Here is a 20,189-nt window from a genome sequence, read left to right on the forward strand (position 1 = left end):
TAGTTCCTTGTTCTTTTTCCTCTTATTAAACCTCATTCCCTGCATTTCTTCCACATCTAAACTCCTCCAGTACTATCTGTATCACTCCTTGGAACTCACTAGAAACTGCCTCCTACATTCATCTATCTTTTAATTTGTGAAATTTCATATTCCCAAATAGGTTGATGGTTTTTAATAAGCAGGAAATAAATGTGTATACTATAATACCGTACTTGTATTCTTCAGAACACCAAGCAGACACCTGATCCTACAATATATGTTAAAAAATATTTGTCACATTCTTGGAATTAATAATGATATTAATGCATGGGACTCCCCATTTGCTTCTTCCCAGGACCCATCTCATGCTCTAAAGATAATAAACCACTCAGCACTGTGTTAATTCACACTTTCAAGAGTGTACCCAGGATACACTTCTCCACTTTTAATATTCTCATAGAAGGAAGATAATTTATACTCTTCATCCATGAGAGGAAATAATGGAAGGAACATTTATAGCCTGTCTATTTACTCGAGTCAAATTCTGTATTTGAGAAAGGAACTAAATATATTCAACTCAGCCCCATTCTGAATCTTCTCTCTCTTAGATCAGACCACAGGAAGTAGTGCAAATGGATTTGTTATTCCATCATGGGGAAGATTTTGCCCCTGTAAAGAAGGTGGGCTGTTTTTGTCCCTCTATGTCAATAACAGGACAGAAAATCTATCCATTGTTGGGGGACTATTAGCAAGCCTATTTTGCTGCAAAACTAAATTCAGTTTGCCAACTAGCTTTCTCAGTAAGTTCACATTTGATCTTAAGCAGCTCTGTCTCTTTCTCAATTAGTTCAGAAATCTAGAAGGGAAGGAAGGGTCTTATTTATTTGCCATCAGACTCCAACATTACTTTTTTATCTCTAATGCCCACACTCAGAGAGTGTTCAATTAATACCTGATAGATGGGTAGACTGATACCTGAAGAGTTGGACGAATAAACACTTAAACACCAGATGGAAATGAGCATTAGCCAAACCCCTTCACTAGCAAGATCTGTATCCTTATTCCATTTGGTTTTGGGCATTTCTCAGATTTGAAAGGAGCTAAAAAGCCACTCTGTAAAGTCTGTGAATCATTAGATCCAATGTGAATCACTCATATTTCCATCAGGGAGAAATAGCTATAATTTGTGTGACAATGAGATACTACTTTTGAGTTCCAGTAGAGTCATTATCAAAGCTTCAATTTACCCTCAAATCAAGGAAATATTTCACTGCTACATTCCCCTGCACTGAAATTCTTCCTCTTAGTTGAGATTGTCTCTATTTTTTAAAAAAGATACACAAATCTGTAGAACAAAGGAAGGTTTGCGTGCACAATTTCCCTTCAAAATCCATTTGAGCATCAAAAAGTTCTTATTTGTAATATAACCCAGTATGCTGTTCTTTGAGGCTCTCTCTCCAATCCTTCCATCTGTGAATATAACCATTGTTTCAAAAATAGATTAAAAGGCAAGCTGTCCTTCATTTATCTATGTTAGAATCCATTGAGAAAACATATCTCAAATCCAGAGTAGCAAGGAAATTAGATAATATTGAGAAACTAAATTCAAAATTTTTAAGTAGAGAGGCCCTAATCAGCCAGTGCACCAGGTACATTGAAGGCCATAAATGTCTGTCTTGCACTCTCTAACAGGTTAAAATGTGCTCGTGTTACCACGGCAACTTTATGGAGTCAGCTTCCTGTTTTCTGAGCACCTGATCTAACATGAACCACATTATAGATAATACTGTAGTACTAGACATTTCTTCTAATGTGTCCCCATTCCACCTTCCTAACCTTTCAGAGATTATGTTCCCTTAGGTTGTGATGGGCCTATCAAAACTATCTCCATGAAACCAGTAAGGATTTCTTTGGAAATGGGATAGGTTCCTTTCTACAGACCATGCATTTTATTGCTCTCCAAGAAAGTTTCATCCTGTAGGTTAATACGGTCTGGATTCTGGGACCCATAAGTTTCCACATTCTCCTCCAGATACCAAGACTTGTTCTCATCAAAAATCAAGAATAACAAGGCAAATTCTCGGTCCATGTCACGCCGTCCTCCATTGGGTTCCAGGATGCCTTTTCGGCAGATGGCCAAGGGTCCCACCAGGCCACTGTACATGTCCTGAATATGGGAAAGGAATGAACAAGATGGAGTTGTTCCTGGCCAATAGGTGCTCTGCAGGGAGATAGGCTGACATTCAAGCCCACGGTGTCTTCAGCGCTTTAACATAATGCCTTGTATTTATAAGAGGCTCAACTATATTATCTGAATCCATCCTCACAACCATCTTGGGACACAGTTAAGATATACTATCTCACCTATGATTTATCTCTGCTGGAATATTCATTGATCTCCAAACCCACCAACCACTTTCACAACCAAGTACATTTTCTCAGGTTGTTTCTTCTTCTTTTTAATGCCCACTCCTCCACCATATCCCTTATCTTATGTTATAATACTATTCCAATTTTAAGGCTCAAAGTACACCTACTTATCATCACATTGCCTTCTCTAGTTTCCCTTTCATTCTCTCCTCCAAGCAGAATTAATCACTCTCTCATGGACTCCAATAGCACTTTCTATTAAGTAGTTTTAAGTAGTCGCTAACACTATGTTATGTTTAAAATTTATTATATATATATATATATATATGGCTTCATGTGTAGCTCAGTTGGTAAAGCATTGGCTTGCCATGCGGGAGAGACCTAGTTTCACTATATACTTTACTTATATTTTATATATTCAATACAAATATTACATTTATACTCATCTGTTTCTCACAGATATTACAGATCACACTCTTTGAAGATGGGAACTGAATCTTATATTTTTATCATCAAAAGAGCCAGGTAAAATGCCTAAAATGTAGCAGGCTCTCAATAAATGATTGCTGACATCTGGCTGTGCATGGCTGGCTACACAGATTAGTATTTTCCAGATGAGAAATCAGAGGCAGAAAGACAGAACCAAATTTGGGCTAGAAACCCAATCTCTTGACAACAAATTCTAAGTTCCTAGAATGATAACATACTGCCTTATAATATCCAAGAAGAAGAAACAAGGAAGAAATTCCTCAGAACAAACATGGGTGCTACCTAATCATTTTATCTCTCCTTCTACCTATTCAAATAAGCTCTGGATTTGAGGAATTTCCCCCAGTCTCTGGACTTTAGTACTGGGCTCTTAACCTTTTTAGTAGCTTATTTTTGCTAGGCAGTCTGCCCATTTCTGAGACATCTCCAAGAAGCCAATATTATCTTTACCTTGATGGGATCCACTGCAGAATAGTAGATCCAAGAAACACAAGCAGAATCATTGAGACCAGGGCCAGATCTCTCTGGAATGTTCCATTGGTAAGTGAGAACCTCGCCTAGAAAGGATAACAGAAATCTCCAGTTGGACCAGGTCAAAGATGCCTCCCATTTCCCAGGTATCCCAAAAAGGCTGTGTCAGGTGAGTCCCAGGTTCTTTATGATATTTCTCTATCATTTCCATACCAGTATTCATTTTATTTTTGTGACTTTATTCTTCTCCCTCCTGGGACACCCTCAGCTTCTCTTTTACTGTCCTTGTCTTTAAAATGCAGCTGTTCAAGGTTCTGTCGCTAGTGCTCTTCTCCTATTTTTCTGTAAGTTCCCCAGGGAAGCTTTCAGCCATCTTTCTGATGTCAGTTTTAATCTGTGTGCACTGATGACTCAAATAGCCAGATCTTCCTTGTCACTAAGCTATAATCCAAAACTTTCAATCATATACTGGAATTTATGTATTTAATGGGATTAACAGAAATGAACTATTATGTATAAAATAGGTAAGCTACAAGAATATACTGTAAGCACAAGGAATTGTAATTATCTAATAATATCATACAATGGAGAATAATATGCAAAAAAGCTGAATCACAATGCTGCATATATGAAGATAACATAATTTTGTAAATTGAAGATACGGGAAGTCTTTTGAAAGTTGGCCTGACAACAAACACATAAAAAACTAAAATTGTTATGAATTCATCTTCCTCCTTTGGAAAAAAAATGCTATTACTTAATCTGTGCTCCCAGTATCTGGTGATAACATCAAAATCCTCCTAATTACCCAGATTCAAAAATTTAGTTTACTTTGTCTCCCCACTCTCATGCATTTAAAATCCAATTAAATGGCAAGTCTTACTGATTCAACCTCTACATTATATTTTATAACCATATTCTCTTCCTTCCAATTCCTGATATTTTTGCTACAGTTTAGATGTTTATTTTATTTTCTTTTTGGTGCAAATTTAATTTTATTAAACCTTACAATGAATATCATTTTCCATTGTGTGACAATCTATTGGCTGGCACCAGAATACAGTACTTTTTTGAAAAACACACAATGGGAATTGACAAAAGGGAAGGGGAACTAGTTGTTTAGTGATATGAGGGGGGAACCATGACAACCAATTAATTTTACTTTCCTTAGTATCTAACTCTAAAATGGTTAAAGGTCCAAGCAGTAAAACTGCTGTTACAATGCACAAGAATATGGCTATTATTTCATCCAGCCCCCAATTCTGGGAAAATTACAAGGATTATTATACCTATAAAATTCAACCTAAGGTTTCTGCTGGGCTATACGATTTTAAAAAGCTACTTTTTCAAATATAACCTAAACAGTTTTCCCAAGTCACAGCAGATAGGGGGTCTTGAAAACTTAAGGTAGTCACTTTACCAATGAGCAATCACTTAACTGCAAAATCATCCTGGGCACCAAATTACCTTTTGCTGATGTAAGCTTATGTCCATGTCCAATTAACGGGAAGAAAAGGACTATTTTTAAAATCTATAATCCACTTGTCTTTATAAAGTAGACTGGTATCTAATCTGAGTAAAATTACCTTTTCTTTTACAGAAGCGATCTAGAGTGGAACGTCTTAGATATTTATTTTAAAGACTGGACTAATACAAAACTTCTTAACTTGTTTCTCTGTCTCCAACTCTGGTTGTCTTCAATCCATCTTCCAACTAATATCATATTAATTTTATAACATCTTTATTGAGGTATTTTCAAACCAAAAAATTCACACGTGTAAAGAGTACAAATCAATGGTTTTTAGTATATCCATAGAATTTTGTAATCATCACCACAATCCAATAATTTTAGGAAAATTATTACCATTAAAAAAGCCCCTGAACTCCTTAGACTTATTCTCCAATCCATTTCACACCCAAGCCCTGGACAACCACTAATCTACTTTATGTCTCAATAGTTTTATTATTCTGAATATTTTATACAAATCAGATTATTCACAAGTCATGTCAGGAAGATAGCAGACTGAGGAGGTCCCAATACTCACTTCTCCCTACAATAACTACCAAAACAAGGAATAAGCAACTATATACCCACTTAATAGCCCTGAGAGTTCCACGATACAAAGAATGTGTAACAACCAAGTGGGGAAAAAAATTGCAAATAGGCAAATAAGTAAATATAAGAAATATCTTACCCATATCACTCCAGTCTGGCACAGCTAGGAATTAAGAGGTAATCCCCATGGTTGAAAAAGACAGCAGGATAATGCCAGTGGCCCTCACTACCAGACTGTCTTTCTTTACACTCACCTTTCAACTGAACTTGGAGTCCACACCTCTCTGCCACCTCTACAAGAAGGAACCACCAACATTCTGCCACAACTCAAGATGAAGCTGTAGCTTCTCTGCACTCCATGAAGGAGCAGCCATCACCTCAACCTCAAGAAAATCCTCCCCTTCCTTCCTCCCAAGACAGAGCCACAATCTTGCTCCCCAACCGAAGGAGCCATGGCCAATTGGTCCTTACTCCAAGAAGCTTTAGTTGTCCCACCTCCAGCTCCACAAGGAGTAACTACTGATATGTCACAGTAGAGAAGGAATTGTTATTGCTCCACTCTCCTAGAAGAAGTCATCACCACTGCATCCTCCTGAAAAGAAGCTACTGCTACTCCTTGCCCTCCCATATCCATAAAGAACTGCTGCCCTCCTTCCCCCTCAACTTGACAAGGAGCCATCAATGCTGCCTTTGCCAGAAGAAGTCACTGCTGCTCTGCATTACGCCAGAAGAAGACACAGCTGTTCCTTATGACCCTTGAAAGAGCTGCTTCAACTCCCCAACCAAAGAGACATTGACACTTAGCTCCCCCCAAAAGGATCCATCAACACCCAACCCCTCAAAAATGAGCTGCTGAAGCACCCTTTCCCAACAGACACTTCACCTCTGTGTTCTCCCAGGGAAAGAGCCATTGGAACTCTACTCTGGCTTCTCTACTCAGAAGGAGCCACTGCTGCTCCACTACCACCAGAATAGCTGCCATGTGCACCCTCTCCCCCAACAGGAGATGATCCTCTGCTGAGATACTACCACCACTGCAGCAGTGAGTGGCCCACAGAATTCTGGAGCCAAAGCTATTTCTGTGCATCACAGACACAGCTACATGTGCACCCACATGTTGTACATAGTGTCAAGAGGAATGCTCTCAGTTGTAATTCTGCTTCGTGGTGGAAAAAGTGAACAGAAAGATCCAGGTAGTGAGAGTGTTAATAGCCGTGGAAGGGAGGGCAGATGTCCCCAAGCAGCAGGAGGAAATAAAACTGTAAGTGACAGACTTTATTTTTTCTTTTCTTTTAAAATTCTGTGTTGTCATGATGACACCTGGTTCCACCTGAACTTAACTTTATCTCAAACCTTGAGCTAACCAATGCTTTTTTCTCATGGAAATGTCTTCCTTAGGCAATGTTAATGAACTAGGTATTTGCTTGAAAATCTGCCTTTCTTCACAGCTATTTGTAAGGCCTCCTCAGACAGCCATTTCGCTCTTTTGCATTTCTTTTCCATGGGGATAGTCTTGGTCCCTGTCTCCTGTACAATGTCACGAACCTCCGTCCAGAGTTCATCAGGCACTCTATCTATCAGATCTAGACCCTTAAATCTATTTTTTTACTTCCACTGTATAATCATAAGGGATTTGATTTAGGTCATATCTGAATGGTCTAATGGCTTTCCCTACTTTCTTCAATTTAAATCTGAATTTGGCAATAAGGAGTTCATGATCTGAGACACAGTCAGCTCCTGGTCTTGTTTTTGCTAACTGTAGAGAGCTTCTCCATTTTTGGCTGCAAAGAATATAATCAATCTGATTTCGGTGTTGACCATCAGGTGATGTCCATGTGTAGAGTCTTCTCTTGTGTTGTTGGAAGAGGGTGTTTGCTATGACCAGTGCGTTCTCTTGGCAAAACACTATTAGCCTTTGCCCTGCTTCATTCCGTGTTCCAAGGCCAAATTTGCCTGTTACTCCAGGTGTTTCTTGACTTCCTACTTTTGTATTCCAGTCCCCTAAATGAAAAGGACATCATTTTTGGGTGTTAATTCTGAAAGGTCTTGTAGGTCTTCATAGAACTGTTCAACTTCAGCTTCTTCAGCATTACTGGTTGGGGCATAGACTTGGATTACTGTAATATTGAATGGTTTACCTTGGAAATGAACAGAAATCATTCCGTCGTTTTTAAGATTGCATCCAAGTACTGCATTTCGGACTCTTTTGTTGACTATGATGGTTACTCCATTTCTTCTAAGGGATTCCTGCCCACAATAGTAGATATAATGGTCATCTGAGTTAAATGGCTATCTGAGGAGGCCTTACAAATACCTGTGAAAAGAAGAGAAGTGAAAAGCAATGGAGAAAGGGAAAGATACAAACATCTGAATGCAGAGTTCCAAAGAATAGCAAGGAGAGATAAGAAAGCCTTCCTCAGCGATCAATGCAAAGAAATAGAGGAAAACAACAGAATAGGAAAAACAAGAGATCTTTTCAAGAAAATTAGAGATTCCAAGGGAACATTTCATGCAAAGATGGGCTCGATAAAGGACAGAAATGGTCTGGACCTAACAGAAGCAGAAGATATTAAGAAGAGGTGGCAAGAATACACAGAAGAACTGTACAAAAAAGATCTTCACGATCAAGATAATCATGATGGCATGATCACTCACCTGGAACCAGACATCTTGGAATGTGAAGTCAAGTGGGCCTTAAAGAGCATCACTACGAACAAAGCTAGTGGAGGTGATGGAATTCCAATTGAGCTATTTCAAATCCTGAAAGATGATGCTGTGAAAGTGCTGCACTCAATATGCCAGCACATTTGGAAAACTCAGCAATGGCCACAGAACTGGAAAAGGTCAGTCTTCATCCCAATCTCAAAGAAAGGGAATGCCAAAGAATGCTCAAACTACCGCACAATTGCTCTCATCTCACACGCTACTAAAGTCATGCTCAAAATTCTCCAAGCCAGGCTTCAGCAATATGTGAATCGTGAACTTCCAGATGTTCAAGCAGGTTTTAGAAAAGGCAGAGGCACCAGAGATCAAATTGCCAACATCCGATGGATCATGGATAAAGCAAGAGAGTTCCAGAAAAACATATTTCTGCTTCATTGACTATGACAAAGCCTTTGACTGTGTGGATCACAATAAACTGTGGAACATTCTGAAAGAGATGGGAATACCAGACCACCTGACCTGACTCTTAAGAAACCTGTATGCAGGTCAGGAAGCAACAGTTAGAACTGGACATGGAACAACAGACTGGTTCCAAATAGGAAAAGGAGTACATCAAGGTTGTATATTGTCACCCTGCTTATTTAACATATATGCAGACTACATCATGAGGAACACTGGGCTGGAAGAAGCACAAGCTGGAATCAAGTTTGCCAAGAGAAATATCAACAACCTCAGATATGCCGATGACACCACCCTTATGGCAGAAAATGAAGAGGAACTCAAAAGCCTCTTGATGAAAGTGAAAGAAGAGAGTGAAAAGGTTGGCTTGAAGCTCAACATTCAGAAAACGAAGATCATGGCATCTGGTCCCATCACTTCATGGGAAATAGATGGGAAAACAGTGGAAACAGTGTCAGACTTTATTTTTTGGGGCTCCAAAATCACTGCAGATGCTGATTGCAGCCAGGAAATTAAAAGATGCTTACTCCTTGGGAGGAATGTTATGACCAGCCTAGATAGCATATTAAAAAGCAGAGGCATTACTTTGCCAACCAAGGTCCGTCTAGTCAAGGCAATGGTTTTTCCTGTGGTCATGTATGGATGTGAGATTTGGACTGTGAAGAAAGCTGATCGCCGAAGAATTGATGCTTTTGAACTGTGGCGCTGGAGAAGACTCTTGAGAGTCCCTTGGACTGCAAGGAAATCCAACCAGTTCATTCTAGGGGAGATCAATCCTGGGTGTTCATTGGAGGGACTTATGCTGAAGCTGAAATTCCAATACTTTGGCCACCTCATGTGACAAGTTTACTCACTGGAAAAGAGTCTGATGCTAGGAGGGATTGGAGGTAGGAGGAGACGGTGACGACAGAGAATGAGATGGCTGGATTTCATCACCGACTCTATGGACATGAGTTTGAGTGAACTCTAGGAGTTGGTGATGGACAGGGAGGCCTGACATGCTGTGGTTCATGGGGTCACAAAGAGTCGGACACGACTAAGCGATTGAACTGAACTGAACTGAACTGCCTTTCTTCAAGATTCACATCAATTGTGTTTTGGCTCAGGATGACTCACCTTGTGCCAATGCTATTTCAAAGTGCATGTTTTGGGTGAGGGGTCTGGTGCAACTCTCAGTTTTGAGGTGTTTCCTTTCTCTAATTAGAAACTTGTTAATAGGTATATAACTCCTTGGTAAAAACTAGCAAGGGGGCACTCTTTCTGTTCCTTTCTGATGTCTGTGTCAGAAGATTTCTCTATCTCTTTTATACTTTAATAAAACTTTATTACACAAAAAGCACTGAGCAATCTAGCCTTATCACTGGCCCCGGATTGAATTCCTCTCCTCTGTAAGCCAAGAATCCTCGCATTGTTCACAGCTCTCATCAGCAACCTTTCGGTAGCCTTTACTACCAAGGACTCCAATAGTTCTTGTCACTATTTTGGACACCTGGAGACTTAGTTTCTGAAGATCACTGCAATATTCAGCTGATGGAACTGTATGTAGGCTATACAACTGTGCCCTCCCCAGAGTCAGAGCCAGTGCTGAACAATCACAGAGCCAAAGCTACCATATTCTACCCAGCTAGCACCCTTGCATCCAACCGTAGGTGAAGATCTTTCCCCATGGCAGCTAGGTTATAAAGTTTGGAAGAGGGGGTCAGTCTTTCAAAAGTGGAGATACCATTGCGAAGGTAGAAAAATATTAATAATTAAGGAAATATGACCACCAAATACCAACAAAGGAACACTGTTTTCCAGTAACCAGCTCCAACACAATGGAGATCTAAAATTGCCTGACCAAACAAAATTAAATTATTGTTTTTTAAAGTTCAGTGAGCTACAAGAGAACACAGAGAGACAATTTAACAAAATCAGGAAAGCAACATATAAACAAAATGATAAGTTCAACAAAAATAATAAAGAATCAAACAAAAACTCTGGAGCTAAAAAAATATATGTAATGATCAGATCAGTTCAGTTCAGTCATTCAGTAGTGTCTGACTCTTTGCGACCCCATAGACTGCAGCAAGCCAGGATTCCCTGTCCATTGCCAACTCCCAGAGCCTACTCAAACTCATGTCCATCTTGTCAGTGATGCCATCCAAATATCTCATCTGCTGAAATCCCAGTCTCCTGTGGCCTTTAATCTTTCCCAGCATCAAGGTTTTTTCGAATGAGTCAAATCTTTGCATCTGGTGGCCAAAGTATTGGAGTTTCAGCTTTAACATCAGTCCTTCCAATGAATATGCAGGACTGATTTAAGATTAACTGGTTTGAACTCTGTGCTGAGTTCAAAGAGACTCTCAAATGTCTTCTCCAAAACCACAGTTCAAAAGCATGAATTCTTCAGTGATCAGCTTTCTTTATAGTCCAAATCTCACATCCATACATGGCTACTGGATAAACCATAGCTTTGAATAGACGGACTTCTGTAAGTAAAATAATGTCACCACTTTCTAGGTCACATGCTGTCTAGGTTGGTCATAACTTTTCTTCCAAGGAGCAAGCATCTTTTAATTTCAAGATTGCTGTCACCATCTGCTGTGATTTTGGAACCCCAGAAAATAAAATCTCTCACTGTTTCCATTGTTTCCCATCTATTTGCATGAAGTGATGGACCAGATGCCACGATCTTTGTTTTCTGAATGTTGAGTTTTAAGGCAAATTTTTCACTCTCCTCTTTCACTTTCATCAAGATGTTCCTTAGCTCTTCACTTTCTGCCATAAGGGTCATGTCATGTGCATATCTGAGGTTATTGATATTTCTCCCAGCAATCTTCATTCAAGTTTCTGCTTTATCCAGACCTGCATTTTGCATGATGTACCCTGCATATATATTAAATAAGCAGGGTGACAATATATAGCCTTAACGTACCCTTTTCCCAACTTGGAACCAGCCTGTTGTTCCATATCCAGTTCTAACTGTTGTTTCTTGACCTGCATGTTTGGATGTGAGAGTTGGGCTATAAGGAAAGCTGAGCACCAAAGAATTGATGTGAAGGACTGATGCTGAAGCTGAACTCCAATATTTTGGCCACATGATGCAAAGAACTGACTCATTTGAAAAGTCCATGATGCTGGGAAAGATTGAAGGCAGGAGGAGAAGGGGATGACAGAAGATGAGATGGTTGGATGGCATCACTGACTCAGTGGACATGAGTGTGATAAACTCCAGGAATTGGTGATGGAAAAGGAGACCTGTCATGCTGTAGTCCATGTGGTCACAAAGAGTCAGACACGACTGAGCAACTGAACTGAACTGAACGGAGATGAGTGCAATTGTGCAGTATTTTGAACTTTCTTTGGCGTTGCCTTTCTTTGAGATTGGAATGGAAACTGACCTTTTCCAGTCCCGTGGCCACTGCTGGGTTTTCCAGATTTGCTGGCATATTGAATACAAAACTTCAACAGCATCATCTATTAGGATTTGAAATAGTTCAACTGGAATTCCATGACCTCCACTATCTTTGTTCGTAGTGATGATTCCTAAGGCCCAATTGACTTCACATTCCAGGATGTCTGGCTCTAGGTGAGTGATCACACCATTGTGGTTATCTGGGTCATAAAGGTCTTTTTTGTATAGTTCTGTGTATTCTTGCCACCTGTTCATAATATCTTCTGTTTCTGTTATGTCCATACCATTTCTGTCCTTTATTGTACTCATTCTTGCATGAAATGTTCTCTTTGTATCTCTGATTTTCTTGAAGAGATCTCTAGTCTTTCCCAGTCTATTTTCCTCTATTTCTTTGCATTAGTCACCGAGGAAGGCTTTCTTATCTCTCCTTGCTATTCTTTGGAACTCTGCATTCAAATGAGTGCATCATTCCTTTTCCCCTTTGCCTTTAGCTTCTCTTCTTTTCTCAACTATTTGTAAGACTTTGGCAGACAACCGTTTTGCCCTTTTCATTTTTTTCCCTCTTGGAAGATGGTCTTGATCAATGACTCCTGTACAATGTCACAAACTTCCGTCCATAGTTCTTCAGGGACTCTGTCTATCAGATCTAAATTCTTGAACCTATTTGTCACTTCCACTGTATAATCATAAGGGATTTATTTAGGTCATACCTGAATGGTCTAGGGGTTTTCCCTACTTTCTTCAATTTAAGTCTGAACTTGGCAATAAGGAGATCATGCTTTTGAACTTTTGTTCTTCTGAATCACAGTCAGCTCCTGGTCTTGTTTTTGCTGACTGTATAGAATTTCTCTATGTTTGGCTGCAAAGAATATAATCAATCTGATTTCGTTATTGACCATCTGGTGATGTCCATATGTAGAGTCATCACATGTGTTGTTGGAAGAAGGTGTTTGCTATGACAAGTGCATTCTCTTGGCAAAACTCTGTTAGCCTTTGACCTACTTCATTTTGTACTCCAAGGGCAAATTTACCTGTGACACCAGGTAGCTCTTGACTTCCTACTTTTGCATTCAAGTCACCTATAATGAAGAGGACATCTTTTTTGGATGCTAGTTCTAGAAGGTTTTGTGGGTCTTCATAGATCCATTTGACTTCAGCTTCTTCAGCATACTGGTTGGGGCATAGACTTGGATTACTCTGATATTGAATGGTTTGCCTTGGAAACAAACAGAGATCATTCTGTCGTTTTTGAGATTGCATCCAAGTAGTGCATTTCAGACTCTTTTACTGGCTATGATAGCTACTCCATTTCTTCTAAGGGATTCTTGCCCACAGTATTAGATACAATGGTTATCTGAGTTAATTTCACCCATTTCAGTCCATTTTAGTTTGCTGATTCCTAAAATGGCAATGTCCACTCTTGCCATTTCCGGTTTGGCCACTTCCAATTTGCCTTGATTCATGCACCTAACATTTCAGGTTCCTATGCAATATTGCTCTTTACAGCATCAGACTTTACTTCCATCACCCGTCTCATCCACAAGTCAGTGTTGTTTTTGCTTTGGTTCCATCTCTTCATTCTTTCTGAAGTTATTTCTCCACTCTTCTCCAGTAGCATATTGGGTACCTATCGACTTGGGGAGTTCATCTTTCAGGGTCATATCTTTTTGCCTTTTCATACAGTTCATGGGGTTCCTAAGGCAAGAAGACTGAAGTGGCTTGCCATTACCTTCTCCAGTGGACCACATTTTTGTCAGAATTCTCTACTATGATCCGTCCATCTTGGGTGGCCCTACATGACATGAGTCATCATTTTATTGAGTTGGTCAAGGCCATGATACATGTGATCAGTTTGATTATTTTTCTGTGACTGTGGTTTTCATTCTATCTGCCCTCTGATGGGTAAGGAAAAGAAGCTTATGGAAGCTTCCTGATGGGAGAAACTTATTGAGGGGGAAACTGGGTCTTGTTCTGATGGGTGGGACGATATTCAGTAAATCTTTAATCCAATTTTCTGTTGATTGTTGGGGCTATGTTCCCTCCCTGTGGCTTGACCTGAAGCCAAACTATGCTGGAGGTAATGAAGATAATGGTGACCTCCTTCAAAAGGTCCCATGCACGCACTGCTGCACTCAGTGCCCCCAACCCTATATCAGGCCATCTCTGATCCACGCCTCCACTGGAGACTCCTGGGAATTCACAGGCAAGTCTGGGTCAGTCTCTTGTGGGGTCACTGCTCCTTTCTCCTGGGTCCTGGTGCATCAAGGTTTTTTTTTTTTTGTGCTCTCCAAGAGTTTGTTTCCCCAGTCTTGTGTAAACTCTGGTGTTTCTATGGCGGAGTTACTGGCAACCTCCTCCAAGAGGGCTTATGCCATACCCAGCTCTGCTGCACCCAGATCCTCTGCCCTTGCAGCAAGCCACTGCTGACTAATACCTACACAGGAGACACTCAGACACAATTCTGGCTCAGTCTCTATTGGGGGTGCGTTTTGTGCCCTTCCCTGATCTGAGCAGCTCAGGTGACCAGGAGCTTGGCGAGCACACTGTCCCGGGTGGGCCATGCATCTTAATCAGCTCCCAGGTCCCGACCACTAGGTTTCCCAGGTGCAACGTGAGAGCACCGTCTCAGGTGTGCTGTATGTCTCCTCTGTAGAGCTGATCTTAGGCTGTGACCTTCCTGGTGGATACAGTATCTCAGGAAGATGCGGTGAGCAACTGGGAATCTGCTCACAGTTCGGTGGAAGATGCAATACCCCCTTGCCTTATGGCTATGGCTGTCGCAAGCCTGCCTCTCTGCCTCTGGGTGGGGGTGTGTGGGGAGGGGCCGGTTACCAGTGGCTAGCTTCAAGGTTGTATATTTTCACCCTGCTTATTTAACTTCTATGCAGGGTACATCATGAGGAAAGCTGGGTTGGAAGAAGCACAAGCTGGAATCAAGATTGCTGGGAGAAATATCAATAACCTCAGATATGCAGATGACACCACCCTTATGACAGAAAGTGAAGAGGAACTCAAAAGCCTCTTCATGAAAGTGAAAGAGGAGAGTGAAAAGGTTGGCTTGAAGCTCAACATTCAGAAAACCAAGATCATGGCATCTGGTCCAATCACTTCATGGGAAATAGATGGGGAAACAGTGGAAACAGTGTCAGACTTTATTTTTTTGGGCTCCAAATCACTGCAGGTGCTGATTGCAGCCATGAAATTAAAAGACACTTACTCCTTGGAAGGAAAGTTATGACCAGCCTAGATAGCATATTAAAAAGTAGAGACATTACTTTGCCAACCAAGGTCCATCTAGTCAAGGCTATGGTTTTTCCAGTGGTCATGTATGGATGTCAGAGTTGGACTGTGAAGAAAGCTGATCGTCGAAGAATTTATGCTTTTGAACTGTGGTGCTGGAGAAAACTCTTGAGAGTCCCTTGGACTGCAAGGAGATCCAACCAGTCCATTTTAGAGGAGATCGATCCTGGGTGTTCATTGGAAGGACTGATGCTAAAGCTGAAACTCCAATACTTTGGCCCCCTCATGCACAGAGTGGACTCATTGGAAAAGACTCTGATTCTGGGAGGGATTGGGGGCAGGAGGAGATGGGGACAACAGAGAATGAGATTGCTGGATGGCATCACCGGCTCGATGGACATGAGTTTGAGTGAACTCCAGGAGTTGGTGATGGACAGGGAGGCCTGGCATGCTGTGATTCATGAGGTCGCAAAGAGTCAGAGACAACTGAACGACTGAACTGAACTGACTGAACTGAGCGCTCCTTTGGTATTCACTCAATGCTTTCTTCTGTGAGCGGGCCAAGCTGTGCTTTAGGTTGTTAGGTTATAGCGTTTAACAGGAAAGCTCTTTTTTCTGCAGTTGTGGTTAGGTGTGTATCCTGTGGGGTTTTTGTTTTGTTTTGTTTTTTCTCCCAGTTATGTTGCCTTCTGAGATTCCAAAACTCCCTACAGAGCCTCTGTGAGAGGGTTTACGACTGTGTGGAAACTTCTCCTTCTTCACGACTTCTTCCTCAGGACAGGTCTCCATCCCTAACTCTTATGTCGCTCTTTTTGTCTTTTCTATTTTGTCCTACCTCCTTTTGAAGATAATGGGCTGCCTTTCTGGGTGCCCAATGTCTTCTGCCAGTGTTCAGAAGTTGTTTTGTGGAAGTAGCTTAGCATTCAAATGAGGAATTTTCAACAGAAACCGAGCAGGCTGGGGAAAAGTGGGCTTCTATACTCAAAATATTGGAAGAAAATAATTCAGTCAGGAATTTATAAAAATTATAAAATTACACATTAAAGGGGGGCGGTCCTAAGATGGCAGAGGAATAAGACAGGGAGACCACTTTCTCCCCCACAAATTCATCAAAAGAACATTTGAACGCTGAGTAACTTCCACAAACAACTTCTGAATGCTGGCAGAGGATATCAGGCACCCAGAAAAGCAGCCCATCGTCTTCTAAAGGAGGTAGGAAAAAATAGAAAAAATAAAAAGAGAGACAAAAGAGGTAGGGATGGAGATCTGTCCTGGGAAGGGAGCCTTAAAAAAGAGAGAAGTTTCCAAACACCAGGAAACACTCTCACTGGCGAGTCTGTGGTGAGCCTTGGAACCTCAGAGGGCAACATAACCAGGAGGAAAAATAAATAAACAATCAAAACCCACAGATTACGTGCCCAACGGTAACTTCCAGTGCAGAAGCAGTGCAGACGCCCACATCCGCCACTAGCAAGCGGGGGCTCGACAGGGAGGCATGGGCTGCATTGCTTAGAGTGAGGACCGGGACTGAACGCCCCGAGGGCAATCTGAGGGAGCTAACTTGAGATAGCAAAGCAGGCTGCGGGATAGCTACCTCACGAAAAGGCAAAAAGCCCTAACCTAAGACACCGCCAGACCCACTCACAGAACAAAGAACTGACTAGAGCTAGCTTGCTGCAGATGGCCCATCACTCACCAAGACAGACAGGCGAGGGCAGCCAGAGCCGGAAGGGGGCAATCGTGGACCCAGAGAGGCATCATTTACCAAACTGCAAGCAGACTTTGTTGCTAACCAGGTCTTCTAGCGATTCTGAACGGTTGACATCCACCTGAGAAGGTGCGCTGGTTGTACACGCAGAAAACCGAGTGGCAGGGACCAGGGAGGTGATAAGTCACAGTGACCGTGATCACCAAACACTTGGTCACATGAGCTGCTTGGACTGGGGAAGGGCACAAAACGCAGGCCCAACCAAGTCTGAGTCTTTGTGGAACACCTGAGTACCTGAACCTGACTGGCTTTGACTTGGTTAGTGCATGCAACCCAGGGCCCACTTCAGACAGTTCCAGGCAGAGTAACCTAGAGCTTGAGCAGTATAGACAGGGAAAGAACACACACCATGAGCGGGAGCAATCCCAGTGTGGCTGAGACAATGTGAGCACTCCACACAGCATGACTGAACAAGTGAGCCTTAAAAAAGTGACCACCACCTCCCCCTCATGTCAGGGCAGAAACTAGACACTGAAGAGACCAGCAAACTGAAGAAGCTAAAACAGATGGAACCGCCTGGGAAGTGAGAGATGGAGAAGTCTTGAGGCTACTACAAGAATAAGACTGAAAACCACAGGAAAGAGGCTTAAGTCCAAATCCTGAGAAAACCAGAGAACTCCTGACTCCAGGGAACATTAATTGATAGGAGCTAGAGAGTTGGACTGTGAAGAAGGCTGATCACTGAAGAATCGATGCTTTTGAACTGTGGTGTTGGAGAAGACTCTTGAGAGTCCCTTATACTGCAAGGAGATCCAACCAGTCCATTCTAAAGGAGATCAACCCTGGATGTTCATTGGAAGGACTGATTGTAAAGCTGAAACTGCAATACTTTGGCCACCTCATGCGACGAGTTGACTCACTGGAAAAGACTGTGATGCTGGGAAAGGTGGGGGCGGGAGGAGAAGGGGATGACGGAGAATGAGATGGCTGGATGGCATCACCGACTCTGTGGACATGAATTTGAGTGTACTCCGGGGGTTGTTGATGGACAGGGAGGCCTGGCGTGCTGTGATTCATGGGGTCGCGGAGAGTCGGACACGACTGAGCGACTGAACTGAACTGAACTGAACTGAATCAAATGCCTCCATACCTACACTGAAACCAAGCACCACCCAAGGGCCAGTAAGTTCCAGAGCAAGACATACCACACAAATTCTCCAGCAACACAGGAACATAACACTGAGCCTCAACACACAGGCTCCCCAAAGTCACACCAAACCCACTGACATCTCATAACTCATTACTGGACACTTCATTGCACTCCAGAGAGAAGAAATCCAGCTCCACCTACCAGAACACCGACACAAGCTTCCCTGACCAGGAAACCTTGACAATCCACCCGTCCAACTCCACCCACAGCGAGGAACCTCCACAACAAAGAGGAACCACAAACTGCCAGAATAAAAAGGCCACCCCAAACACAGCAATGTAAACAAGACGAAAAGGTAGAGAAATACCCAGGAGTTAAAGGAACAGGATAAATGCCCACCAAATCAAACAAAATAGAAAGATAATAGGGAATCTACCTGATAAAGAATTCTGAATAATGATACGGAAAATGATCCACAATCTTGAAAACAAATTGGGGTTACAGAGAAATAGGCTGGAGACAAGGATCGAGAAGATGCAAATAAGGTTTAAGAAGGACCTAGAAGAAATAAAAAGAGTCAATATATAATGAATAATGCAATAAATGAGATCAAAAACACTCTGAAGAGAACCAAAAGTAGAATAACGGAGGCTGAAGATAGGATAAGTGAAGTAGAAGATAGAAAGGTATAAATAAATGAAGCAGAGAAGAAAAAGGAAAAAAGAATTAAAAGAAACGAGGACAACCTCAGAGACCTCTGGGACAATGTTAAACGCTCCAACATTCGAATCATAGGAGTCCCAGAAGAAGACAAAAAGAAAGACCACGAGAAAATACTTGAGGAGATAATAGTTGAAAACTTCCCTGAAATGGGGAAGGAAATAGTCACCCAAGTCCAAGAAACCCAGAGAGTATCAAACAGGATGAACCCAAGACAAAACACCCCAAGAAACATATTAATCAAATTAACAAAGATCAAACACAAAAAACAAATATTAAAAGCAGCAAGGGAAAAACAAGAAATCACACACAAGGGGATTCCTGTAAGGATAACAGCTGATCTTCCAATAGAAACTCTTCAGGCCAGAAGGGAATGGCAGGACATACTTAAAGTGATGAAAGAAATTAAACTACAGCCTAGATTACTGTACCCAGCAAGGATCTCAGTCAAATATGAAGGAGAAATCAAAAGCTTTACATACAAGCAAAAGTTGAGAGAATTCAGCACCACCAAACCAGATGTCCAACAAATGCTAAAGGATCTTCTCTGGACAGAAAACACAGGAAGGGTGTACAAACTCGAACCCAAAACAATGTTGTCAACAAGAGACTCACCTCGAAATGAGGGACACCTACCGACTGAAAGTGAAGGCTTGGAAAAAGATATTCCATGCAAATAGAGACCGAAAGATAGCAGGAGTAGCAATACTCATATCACATAAAATAGACTATAAAACAAAAGCTGTAAAAAGAGACAAAGAAGGACACTACATAATGATCAAAGGACCGATATAAGAAGAAGATGTAACAATCATAAATATATATTCACCCAACATAGGAGCACCGCAATATGTAAGACAAATGTTAGCAAGCATGAAAGGGGAAATTAACAATAACACAATAATAGTGGGAGATTTTTAATACCCCACTCACACCTATGGATAGATCAACTAAACAGAAAATTAACAAGGAAACACAAACGTTAAATGATACAATAGACCAGTGAGTCCTAATTGATATCTATAGGACATTTCACCCCAAAACAATGACCTTCACCTTTTTCTCAGATGCACATGGAATCTTCTCCAGGATAGATCACACCCTGGGCCATAAATCTAGCCTTGGTTAATTCAAAAAAATTGAAATCATTCCAAACATCTTTTCTGACTACAATGCAGTAAGATTAGATCTCAATTACAGTAGAAAAACTATTAAAAATCCCAACGTATGGAGGCTGATGCATACATTGCTGAATAACCAACAAATCACAGAAGAAATAAAAAAGGAAATCAAAATATGTAGAGAAACAAATGAAAATGAAAACACAACAACCCAAAACCTATGGGACACTGTAAAAGCAGTACTAAGGGGAAGGTTCATAGCAATACAAGCACACCTCAAGAAACAAGAAAAAAGTCAACTAAATAACCTAACTCTACACTTAAAGCAACTTGAAATGGAAAGAATTATAAATGCCAGGGTTATT

General features: G+C 41.2%; 1 protein-coding gene across 4 annotated transcripts in view; it reads right to left on the minus strand.

The window, feature by feature from the left end:
- Positions 1 to 20,189, minus strand: part of HEPH (hephaestin) — a 124,749-nt gene that overhangs the window by 9,247 nt on the left and 95,313 nt on the right. For all 4 annotated transcript variants that reach the window (XM_055438574.2, XM_055438573.2, XM_055438571.2 and 1 more), the window contains exons 16-17: positions 3,289 to 3,395; positions 1,921 to 2,146 (exon numbers count right to left, since the gene is read on the minus strand). In XM_055438574.2, the coding sequence (XP_055294549.1) occupies positions 1,921 to 2,146; positions 3,289 to 3,395 (333 nt within the window). The remainder of the gene's footprint in view (positions 1 to 1,920; positions 2,147 to 3,288; positions 3,396 to 20,189) is intronic.

The sequence above is a fragment of the Moschus berezovskii genome, chromosome X (genome assembly GCF_049115385.1).
Source record: "Moschus berezovskii isolate FMDL1 chromosome X, NW_MosBer_1.0, whole genome shotgun sequence".
NCBI classification, from domain to species: Eukaryota; Metazoa; Chordata; class Mammalia; order Artiodactyla; family Moschidae; genus Moschus; species Moschus berezovskii.